This window comes from Vidua macroura, chromosome 2, assembly GCF_024509145.1.
Source record: "Vidua macroura isolate BioBank_ID:100142 chromosome 2, ASM2450914v1, whole genome shotgun sequence".
Taxonomy (NCBI): Eukaryota; Metazoa; Chordata; class Aves; order Passeriformes; family Viduidae; genus Vidua; species Vidua macroura.
Genome location: NC_071572.1, coordinates 31,181,798 through 31,193,986, shown reverse-complemented (window position 1 = coordinate 31,193,986; position 12,189 = coordinate 31,181,798). Strand labels below are relative to the sequence as shown.

The 12,189-nt window shown below is 41.8% G+C and overlaps 1 protein-coding gene and 1 long non-coding RNA gene across 4 annotated transcripts in view; one reads left to right on the top strand and one right to left on the bottom strand.

The window, feature by feature from the left end:
* LOC128804028 (uncharacterized) overlaps positions 1-12,189 on the top strand; it is a 55,642-nt gene that overhangs the window by 13,335 nt on the left and 30,118 nt on the right. The gene's annotated exons all lie outside the window — the stretch shown is intronic.
* CRACDL (CRACD like) overlaps positions 1,404-12,189 on the bottom strand; it is a 62,960-nt gene continuing 52,174 nt past the window's right edge. For 2 of the 3 annotated variants that reach the window (XM_053971435.1, XM_053971438.1), the window contains 3 exons: positions 4,597-4,796; positions 2,870-3,002; positions 1,404-1,995 (listed from right to left, as the gene is read on the bottom strand). In XM_053971435.1, the coding sequence (XP_053827410.1) occupies positions 1,850-1,995; positions 2,870-3,002; positions 4,597-4,796 (479 nt within the window). In that variant the 3' untranslated portion in view covers positions 1,404-1,849. The remainder of the gene's footprint in view (positions 1,996-2,869; positions 3,003-4,596; positions 4,797-12,189) is intronic. The other variant, XM_053971436.1, reaches the window with a different exon arrangement.

Sequence of the window (12,189 nt, the reverse complement as noted above, 5' to 3'; positions counted from 1 at the left end):
ACAATCAACCTCCGGGCAATTGAGCCCAAGGCTGCATGTCCTGTAATTAAGTTACAATTTCTGGTGTGGATCTGTTGGACAGAGAGCTGTCTTGCCACTTGTGATTTCAGCAGGTATCTCACACTGTCTTGTGCCATCTGTAGGATGGAGGAAACCCTGGGACAGCTGGCAGAACCGTGTTTGAGTCAGGGCTACTGACAGCTCTGTGATGGGCTGCAGCAGGTCTGGGCCCATTCAGGACCCCAGCAGCCATGCAGGCTGAGCCTGACAGCAGTGCAGGCTCCCTGGCTCTGTCCTCAGGCTCTGACAAACACCAAACTAGCTTTTCCTTCTCCTGTTTTTAACAATGAAAGACAACCTGACTGAAAACCTTTAACAGCGTCTTGGATATTCATGTGCTCAACTCTCTATTTCTTTATTCATTACTAAATGCAGTTGTCATTACTGAGAGGGGCTCAGATTTTCCTTCCTGCCTCTGTAGAGAAGACAAGATTTCAAAATTGCAAATACAGGTGCTAGAAAATCCTGTGTTTCCTAAAGTCTCTCCACATTTTTCCAAAGAGAATGTGATGTAAAAACAAAACCACTAACATAAACATAAATAAACCTAGGGGTTGCAGTGCTAAGATAGTACTTCACCCATGCACACACGAAATTAAATGCTTGTCTTAGCAGTGAGGCATCACAGGGTTTGTCCTTTGCTTCTTTAACTCATAGGGAAGTCTTAAAATATGTTCAGAGTAGTTTCAGTCAATCAGCAGTAAATTATTTATCTTGTCAATCTTGTTAAAGTGAAGGTGAAGAGCCTAGGAGACTTCACGTGTGGGAGTCACAAACTGTGGGGGAGACTCAGGCCAATGAGCACAAGGATGTTATATAAAGGTAGTCAAGTACAGACATGCTATCTGGTTTTTAATGAGGAATTATTACTGGTTTTTAATGAGGAATTAAGATTATGTGGGGGATGATATGTGAAGCTGGCACGGTGATGAAATTCAGAGTTTTCCCCAGCCTTTCAGTTTGAACTTTAGCTCCAGGATTTTCAGTTCTTAATTTTTTATTAAATTCATATTGACCATTGTTACAAATACCATTCTCCTGACTGGGCATGAAGTTTCACAGGAAGGAAAGCTAGTTGCAGACAGATGAATCCAGGTAGGAAAGCAACTGTGAATGCATTGATGAGCTTCCAACTGCAGTTCCATTTCCTTACTCCTTGAAAACACTGTGGAACCCAGGTTGCTCACAGAAAGAACTGAGAATTGTTTTCATGATCACACATAAATGTGCATATTTGTGCCTCCTGAAATGCAACCTAACCCCAGAAACTGTACCACTGGCTTAGCTAGGCAAACCTGAAGTTCAAGCAACACATTTTAATGGAGTATTCACTAGCAGCCTAACAGATTTGGTAGAAAGTGTGTCATGTGATTCCAGTGAAACACATCAAGAGAATCAGGATGTAAGTGCACAATTTATAACTGTAAACAGAGAAAACCATAACAAATAGAATTTTCCAGCAACAACAGAAGTTCAGCAAGTTTAGCAAAGATCCTGTTTGGATACAATCAGTAAAAGCAGAAAATGCAGGAAATACATAAGGCAAAAGTTTTGTTTTCCAAAGTGTAAGTATGTCCTTAGCATAACTTAAGTAATCCATTGCCATTGCAATTCTGATTGCTACAAAATTGAAGGTAAACTTTTTGACTGCACCTATTGCACACTTTCTCCACAGCTGTAAAATAAAACCCTTCTGTATCAAGAGATTCTTCACGGTGATTAGCTGGTCTGTAGGAGTTCAGTTAAGTAGTTCACTTAATTATGAAAGATGCTCTGTGTTTGCATCATTCTATTTTATAATCTGCGGCATATCACTCCAAGCTTGAGACTTCTTTTTGGCCAGTTCCATCCACAATGGCTGACTGGGAGCAGCATTACTGGCTTTCTTTAAGTGACTTATTTCCTCCTTATCCACCAGTGCAGGTGATGGAGCTACTGGGAATAAAGCACATGGACATTTTACACTTACCGGCTGAGCAACTAAACACGCTCTTTTATTAAATACTTCCCATGCCTTGCCCTGTGGTAGAAAATCTTTACATTTCACATGGAAGTTTCTTATGCAATAAGTTATTGAGAAAATTACCATTCTGTGCTCTAAATAATACAATGTTTTTCTCATCACTAATATATTTTATTCCCTAAATTTACCAAAACTCAACATGATGACCTGGATTCCTTGTTGTGCCCTATGTTAACACCCAGGCCAAAGAAGAGAGAGTCTTTTCATTAGCTAAAGTATTCACATGTGAATTCCTCCTTTACTCAGCCCTCAACTCACAGGAATTTTATTACTTCAAAACTTCTGCCCTTCTTTCAAATTTTAATTTACCAAAGAGATTTATAACAAACTCATTGTGGGAGGACTGGTGGTCAGACAGTTTGTGATCGCACCATTCCTCAGCTTGCTGAGGAAGCCACATTTAAATTGAGTGCTATTGTAAATATTTTTATTTACATTTTACACTGGGATAGTGCATTTGGGCCTCTGTCCTGTGAAAGGGCCTGGAGTTCTTGATTCACATTTCTTTCAACATAGGTTTTTGTCTACCCCTTTTTACTCTTTTGTTTGTAATAAAAGTGGTCAAAAGAATATAAATAAATAAAACCTCAAATAAAATAATAAATAAATAAAACACCAAATAAAACCCCAGACATGTGTGCTGAGAAAACTCTTTGCCCTGGCTGATGTGGGGCTGAGGAAGAGATTATGATCTAGCCCCTACTCCTTTTGTAGCACACTCAGGCAGCATTTCTTCTGACAAGGTTGAGATGTAACAGCCTATATTTTAAGAATTTAGTTTCTTACCAGGGACACAATGTGACAATGAATTGGTTCTCAACAGGGGCTTCTCTTCAGACTTTATGTCTTTCCTCTGCTCTTCAGAAGTGGTTTTAGGTGCCAAGTGTGAAGGTTTACTCCATTGTTGTTTTACTGGCCCCTAGGCACAGAGGGGGATAACATCCAAGTAATTCAGGGACAATAAGTTCAGTTTGGAAGAACACAAGCAAAGTAGTGGATGGGGAGCCTGCCACAGTTCAGCAGACATTGGTCCCCATCCTTTCCCTTGAGCTGACACCTGTTCAGAAAGTTACAGTGTTTTCATGTAACATCCACGATACTCAATTTTACTAATTAAAACTATCCCTCACAATGGTATGAGTAGATAATTATAGTCTTCAATGCAAAATGTATTCCAAGTCCTTTGCACATCTCTACAAGCATACACAGGATTTGGAAACAGCCTCATTCTCTCATGTTCTCCCTCCATCTCCCAAATTTTGTGGGCTAGGGCACCGTATTTTTGGACAGTTGATGGTAAATGGATTTTTCATAAAAAAGAAGTCAAACATATCCTCCAACAGATTTTCTTGCCAGTATCAAAAACTACCCTGAAGTGATTGTGCCTGGTGCCATGTGGGAGAAAGTGGGAGTAGTACAGTGGCACCAAGCCTCACATGCTGCAGTCAGAAGCATCTTGGCATGTTTCTCTGCTAGCTGCTATAGGGAAATAAAATGCATGGCATGAATATCAGGGATCATTGCCAGCTAAAATCTGGAGTTTCCTGTTCTGACATAGGAACTGTATTTTGGGATCATGTTGGGCATTACTGCAGTTCAGAAGTTGGCCTAGACATCTTATTATTTCTTGTTAATCTAACCACTGCTATTTTTCATCATCTAGAAACCATCTCTTATTCCAGGATATAATACACCTGTCTGTGGTGCTAGAAGTGCCACCTGAAGCAAGAAAGGAGGTCATTTGCACCGGGAATGCTATACTGGTATAGGACACATAGGCTCCTGCATCAGAGCAGAGTTATTATTTGTACAGGACACAAAACAGGCAGCAGGTGAGTGCTCTGGATCCATGCCAAGGACTTCCACAGGCACAGCTGTGTCATCTGGGAAGATCATTAGCTACAGGAATCACCCTGTTTTGCACGGGATCTCTGAAGAGGCAGTGTCAGCCCATATTCCATGGCACCACTTGGGCTCCATCCATATACAAGGAGCCAGAATTTATATATTGGCACTCTCTGCAAATGCAAACGTTATTTTTATCCTATTTCACTTCTCAGGGCTCTAAAAATTGTTACCTAGGAGCTTGTGGGACCAAGCTGTTCATTCAGTGTTAACTCAGTCAGGAGGTATAAGAGGTTCAATGAAAGGCTGTGCTTAGAAGGATAGTTAAAAGAGAACATATTTCCTCTGCATTGAGGAGGATCAAAGACTACAATTTAGCACTTCCTTTTGGATATTTCAGCATGCAATACACATGTTAGATCTGGTAGGTATGCCAAGAAATTTTACACATTTCAGAGTTCCAGGATTTCTTGGACACAAAATTAGTTCTCTGAACAATCAGGGAACTTTGAATCTGTAACACATTTATGAGAGCAGTGTCTTTTTTAGTTACAGTTACACTTATTAAGTATCTGTAATGACTATGGCATGACTGCTAACATAGCAGTAGATCCAAAGAATACTATAGGAGGTGATACAAAAGCATCACAAATTTGTACTGCGAGTACCTCTGTTTGTTCATTTCCTTTATTCTGTTTCTCTGTATTTGACTTATTATCTGGAGCCACAATCTTTTCGCTGTCGAGTTCCTTCTCCTGATGCATGGCCCTCTGCTTTTGCCTTGCAATGGAAATCCAGGCTGGCTCTGTAGGAGTGTCAGGCTCTCTTCCAGAGTCGCTGGCAGCCATGGGAGAAGGCACACTTTTCTCTGTTGACAGATTATTTATGTACATGGTTAGAGGAAAAAGAATTGTAATCAGCTTCAGCTCATACTTTCTCAATAGACTGATTGGTCCCAGGATATGAAACCAGCCTGGATAAATAGGAATTCTGTTTAGTTTGGTCTCCAGAGAGCAATTTTCCCATGCTCACAGGTTTAAGTTATCATTCTCCTGGTGAGAAATGCTTTGCATCTTTCTTCAGCTGTCCAGTGACACTGGAGAGCAGTGTCACTGCTCTCACATGAGGGAGATGCAGAAACATGAATCAAACTTCTCTAATCTACCCATTTTCCAAGGTCCGCCCCTTCTGCTCCCTCTTCCATGGTATCGTAGAGACAAGCAGCAGACAATTCAAAGGTGGATACAGAGGGACTGCGGTGTTGCAAAGGCAAACTTTTCCCCACTGTGGCTGCCCTCAGCTCCCACTCTTCTGATGTTCATGCAGCAGCAGCCCGTGCCTTAGTCTGGTTCCTGCCTTCCTTCCACCCCTTTAGGAGCAGCCCCCTTCCCCCCCCCCTCCCCCAGCTCTGTGGAGTCTGCAGGTGCAGATTCACTCATGGGTGAGTGCACAGCAGTCTGTGGTGACTGAGCACACAGAAGTACTGCTAAAACCACAGAGCGACTTTCTGGTCTTTTGATATGAGGTTTACGTTGACTTATCCCTGCTGATGCTGACCATGGTCTTCACTGGGGCCAGTAACTTCCATTGTGCTCTACCAGAAATGAGACTTGAGTGACAAAAAAAGAAGAAAGACAATTTCTGGAGAAGAAAGTCAACCTCACAACTGCTGACCTCACAACTGACCTCACAACTGCTACCCAAGGACGTGCAGAATCCAGGGTTACGGGAAAGAGAAATACCCTGTATTCAAATATTCTGAGAAGGGAAATCCTGTCTATTCACTGAACAGAACTCAGTCAAGAGAAGAGCCTCAGAAGCTCCATCCCCCTGGTTCTCCATTTTTTGACTCACGGTGAACACAAAATTGAGTTTCCCAACAAATGGTAGAGCTTCTGTGTAGTTTAAATGAGGAACAAGAACAGGACTAACAACCTCAGACACAAGAAGGTTGATTTCACCTTTCCCAGCCAGTTCTGGTCACTGGTGTATCAAAATTTACAGAAGACTCTTGCAGAGCAGAACTTAAGGTTCTCATCCTCAAATCACGTGTGGTCCCACTCTTTGGAAAAGTTTATTACTTAGCATCCTGTTCAGGAACCCGGGAGGAGGCAGACCCTGCCAGAAAGGATTACTGCCCTCAGGTCCCTTGGGGGCTGCTCTGTTGACAGCAGAGCCAGCCACAGGACCCTGTGCAGCTGTCAGACACATTTCTGGAGCACTACAGTCTAGTTTGGCAGAATGTGGCCCTGATCAGGAAAGCAGGCAAATGCCTCTGAATGCATTTGAGATGCCTCATGAAGGCATGGAAGATAAAAGGGATGATGCACTCCCAAGAGCTGGAGTCTGCCAACACAGGCATATTATGAAAGCCCACAAACTTGCTTTGCTCAGGGATTTTCTCAAGTCATTTTTATACCTCACCAGAGAGAGAGTAGTTATTTGAACAAGAAAACATTGTAAAGCCTATGTCAGCTAAAAAATGAAAAAGAGAAAAAACCCCATGCTTTAACACCAAAGAAGATGTTTTCCCAGCTGATGCCTTCATTTCCCTTCACGTTCATCTTATACAGTCTTGCAGAAAAACCTCTGGAAGAAACAACTCAGAAGTCCAGCTGTGCAAATTCAGCACAGATAAAACAGGGTCCCTGAACACTGAAGAGGCTTCCCTCCCTCTTGCACAGCATGTTACTCCAATTCTCTGCATCCCACCTAACCTCCATCTTTGCACAACAACAGCTGTTCCTCCCATAATCCTTTTCCAATCACTGTCTTTTTTTTTTTTCCCCAATCAGCCTTCCACTGGCTCTCATTGCTTCATTTTTATCTCATTTTACAGGATGATAAAGAATAAGGGTGGGAGAGATCTCAATATGTCATGTAGTCTATCCTTCAACTGCAAGGCAAGATCAGCTGAATGATCAGTTTCATAGAAAGTTTTTCCTCACAAATATGTATCTAACTCTCCAGAAACAGGACAGGTCTCAAAGTCTCCCTAGGCAACCTATACTATGGCACAGCTCTTTTTTTTTTTTTTCTTTTTTTTTTTCTTTTTTTTTTTTCCTATTGGGTAAGTAAAAATCTTCCTTGCTCTAATTTAAATCCATAACTACTTCTCCTACACACTATGGACACGAGCAGATTACTCATAGTCTCCTTGCAACAGCCTGTTATGCATTTGAAGATTTAGACCACATTTTCCCTACTTTTTTAACTTTTCTGATTAATCATATTCTCTAGATCATTCTTTCTTTTTTAGGAATTGTCCTAGTTTGCTCAAATTTCCTTCAAATGTGATGGTCAGAGCTGGCACTTGAGATGAAACAGTGTTAGCATCATGACATGGAAGGACTACACCACTTCACCTGGAATGGTTTTCTGTACACGTTAGTCAGTGTCTTTAACTTCCACAGCTCTCCAAGACAGTCAAGTCAAAGTCTGCTAGACAATCTTCTCTCTGTCTTAGGACAAACCTCATTGGGATCTTCATAAGTAAAGTCACATAGTTGAAATTATGTGATATCTGCTAATGCATCTGCCATCACATTTCCTCTTTTGCTTGCAGCCATGCCCTTAAGCCCATCTGCAGCCATCTGCACCTTTTCAGGTGGTGGGCAATTTGGGCAGGACTTACTAGTGCATTGCCCAGTAAAACCAGGTGCTGTGCTTCATCAGCTCCCAAAGCGCTCCCGTGGCATGCGGATGAGCTGCCAGGACTGAAGGTGATGTCCCATGTTCCTCAGAGCTGAGGAACAGCTCTCTAGCTGTACAGCTGCAGACATGCTACTACATGCATCCTCTTCCACCACTTCTTTACCTTCCTTCACAGTCTGTAATGTCTTGGAGCTCAAAAACTCCAATGTCTTTATCCTGAAGGTCTTTTTCAATCCACCCACAGTTTTTGATGATACTGGGAACCTGGCTTCTGCCTTGATACTGCTAGTGATATACATCTTAGCTGCTGTGATTCCAAATCCCCCTTTGTGTTTTGTTCCATTTTCCCTGTCACACCATGGGAGCTTTATGTAAACATCAAGGTTCTTCCTTCTCTGCTTCAACCACACAATCCACACTGACAAAATGAATGCTGTGCCCTGGCTCTTTTACTGCACTACATGTAAATGGTCTTATTGGTACATGTGCTTCCATTTCTCTGTCATCCTCATGAATTTAGAATTCATCCTGCTGTAATTTCACTGTGCATTGCCTGAGACAACAGGGTTCCCAGTCCTGCAGTGATATGTCTGGAGGCTGGTATTATAACAATGTTTTTCATAAGGCAGACGCTCTAACGAAGGCATCAAGCACCCTTACTCTCCAGGCAGTTCTCCCTGGTGAGATGCCAGACATCCTAGTCATGCCAATTAGAAGGCAGCCAAATTAGATCCAGGTATCATTCCATAAGGGATGGTATCCAAATGTCCCTTTGATAGCAGGGAACAAAAGCTCTTCGTCATAATCTTGAAGATTTTATATGTATCTTTACAGGCCAACTTAGGACAGCAGAGTAGTATCACCTACAAAGGATCAAGAGCTGATCTGCTGCTGGGAGAGCCTTTCTTGTATCTTTAAGCAATTACATTCTGCCCTTGTTCCTTTGAGAGTCTTTGCTGCAGAAAGCCAGACAGGCAGCAAGGCAGAGGAAGTGCCTTATCTTCAGAAAAAAAACACATCAGATGCAACACACACAGGATTTCCTACCTCATCCGTCGGCCAGAATTACTGTAAGAGGTAAAAGAGGCATATTCACTATTTATTCTCTTTCCCATTGCCCAGAGGTCCTTTACATCCTCCCACCTCCAATTAGATAAGGTTTCTTGGCAGTATATATGCACCATTGTTCCAGCCAGAAGGATGAAAGGTGGTGAAGTAATTCAGGAGATAATATGGTGAAGAGAGCTGGCAGTTTAAGGTGACCCGAGACTGTCCTATGAAGCTCTTGGTACCCTAAGGGATACAAAGAAGCAAAAAGCTTTCTCAGGAAGTGACTATTCTCAAGGGAAGTGCTGCTCACACATCTTTCTGGGATCATGACTGTCTGATTACCTTGAACAAGCTCTGTCTTATCTAGTCATGGGATAGTCCATGTGCTTTTATGGTTCACCACGTGGCAAAGTACAGCATTTAAGGAACTGGGTAGCCAGAGTAGAACCAAAAGTACTCAAAAGGACAATTTTAATTCCTGCTTCTGCTGTGTGTCACATGAACAATAATTGACACAGAAACTCCCAGCTGGTAAATGACGCTCTTGGGGAGATAACAAAGTACAAAATGCAAGCAGTGGTATCCTCCATCCAAAGCTAAGTCAGTTTTGGCAGATCACAGCCTCCACAAATGCCCTGTGTTTCATTTCTCCTTTGTTGAAGCAGGGCTGAGCCTCTTCTTTCCATGTTGCACTTGAGAGATTTTCAGAACAAAACCAAAATCTAAATAATATTCTTCATTTCATATTACAACATGTTATTTTAAACAATGTGCTATTCAACTCATTCCTTAATAACTTCATAAGCTAATAAAGAATATTGCTGGCAGCAATTTGTCTCTCATTCATTCACAGCTTTAACCTCGTGATTGCATCTTTCCCTGGTTTCCTTGGAGCCGGCTTGGCCTCAGGCTTTTTTGAAAGAGAGGAGCCCCTTCTTCCCCTTGGGATAAGCCACCAACAATGGAAAGATACCAGGTCAGAACTTGTCAAGCCAGTCTGTGCATAATGTCACCGTGTATTAAAGCCAGCAGTTAATGTAAGCTCCTGAGATCTTCCGCTGCCACTTGAAACCACACCCAGAGGCTGCTGAAGCCTTCCCTTCATCTCCTCCCCACAGCCAACAAACACACACGGGACAGTCACAAGGTCAGCCATTCTTGCTGCATTCTTCACCACTTCCAGACCAACCACTGAGGATAGCTCTGAAGCCAAGTGAACCATAGCCACCTTCACAATTCCCTCTGGCAAATCAGAGTCCCCTGAGCTCTCCTCCACTGAGTCTGAAAGCATCAGGGCTGGCTGCCTCAGTGGTCCTCTAGAGGGGGAAAACTCCCCTGCTGCAACCCCATTTAATGCAGGTATCTGTTTCTCTTAGTATCTTACTAAAACAACTTCCTTTTTTCCCTCAGACTAAAGCTCTGATCTTATAGATGAAATTTCTTCTGCCTAAATATTGTGGAAATAAATGTGTACACTTCTCACTGATATTTGGATATTATCCTGTAATGTGTGTCAGACTGGTTGTATGAACAACAAGATGAAGATAATAGATTAATCTTAATGTACAAAAGGAACTATGATTGACTTGTTATTGTGCATATGTTTATACACACACAGAGTAAGTGAAAAAAAAATACATACCTACTTCTGTCCATTGACAGACATAGCAACTTCATGTATTCAAATGTACCTCTCTGTGTGTGCTGCTTATATGGATAAACACAGCAAAGACATATTTAACCATTACCCTGAGATTTAGGAATTAACTTTGTCTATTTTAGAGATGGCCTCAGATTTAATTCTGAGACCTGTTTTGTTTACATCTAAAAGCCTCTGTGCACACAAATTGTAGCAGAAGTTCTTTATGACATGTAAGTCTTATACTTGGAAAAGAACATCTTATGCCTGCAAGGACTGCAAAGAGTGGTTATTCTTGTATGTATGCAGGTGAAAGGTCAGAGCCAGGATTGAGAGTCTTTTGAAAGTCAAACCACTAACAGCAAGCAAAGCTAGCTTGTGGATTCCCTATGTGTTTTAAAAGCAAACATGCTCAAAACTAATCCAAACAACTTTACACAGGGAGATAACACCCTCTGTATGTAAGTGTCATTGTTTTATAACACTGCTTATGCATGCATATTTAATTCCAAACTGTTGTATCTTTGCTCATTTATAAAACTCCAGTTATTTTAAGAAGGGCTTTACAAATGCATATAGCATTTAGAATATCCTGGCCTACATATTTCCCTTTGTTTATTAAAGTACTACATGCATTCATATATACACACCCAATTCCTTAATTTCAGACAAAGCTATTCTAAAGATTTGGTTAAGTATTTCTGACACTTCTTTCTTCCCTAAGCTGCTCTGAGAGGTATTTGACTTTTGATTGGATCTATACCACCAATGCCAGAAGAGTCTTTTTTACACAAGAAACTGCTGTTTGCATCAAAGTCTATTTCACTGCTGGAAAACAGCCATGTTGCAAAATAGCCTGCCACAACTGAGACAGCAACTTCTTTTTGGGACGAAAAAACCCAGACAGCTTGTTTTTCAGCTGTAGCCTGGACAGCATTAAAGCAATGTCTTTTTGATGTAGAGAAAAACACTTCTCTTGTCATTCCAGAGCCTGTATTTGCCAGACAATACACACCAATTTCATTCACCATAACATCCATCGTTCTTCTCTGAGCACTTTTGCTCTTTTCAGAGGATGTCTGCCCACTACAGCTCCTCAGTCACTGATTTTTGTTTATCCTAATATGCGGATTCAGACAAGTATTGCTTATGGTTTCACACCTGCTAACATATGGTAATTGTTTCTGCCCTTTACAGGATTTATAGCAAAGTGTATTTACTCCAAACAACGCAGCTTAACCTTTTAAATCTTGCAAGGACTTGTGCCTTTAGTTTCAGAAACTTAAAAATTACTCCTCCTGGGGTGACTAATTTCACACAGACATTAAAGGGGTCCCTTGCAGCCTGAAAGAGATAAAGCAATCCCTCATTAGTTCCCCAGAAAGCTCTGGGGTGCAGGAGTGCTGCTTTCACCCGGCGTGGTAAGCCAGCATGCCATCAGCTCTCCCGTTCCTTTGGTACCAAGAGTGCTGAAAAGCTAAAATGTGAACTGAATGAACCACATTGCTCCTGCTGTCCTCAATGACACAGCAAACTGACTGTTTTGAAATGAGTGTGCATGAGAAGGGAACTGAATCCCCTTGTATCACCATTTCACAGCTTGTCTTCTTGTTCAGCACACAGATTTCCTCACTTGCAGTGGGAAGAATCTCCCTGACAGCATAAATAAACAGCATCTCCTGATGGTGATCACAGCTCTTTGAAAAGGCTGATCAAGTCAAGGGCTAGGAGGGGGCTGGTAAGGTAAAAAAAAAGAAGTGAGTGTACAAGCAGATCCGGAAGCCAGAGATGCCTGATAAGACACATGTGATCCATGAGGGGCTGTGTTGATTGTGTTTGACAGATTTCTCCTGTTTGCAGTTGAAAGGACATGGTCCTGACTCACTGAGCTGAGGGAAACTTTTCAAAGAGCTTAAAA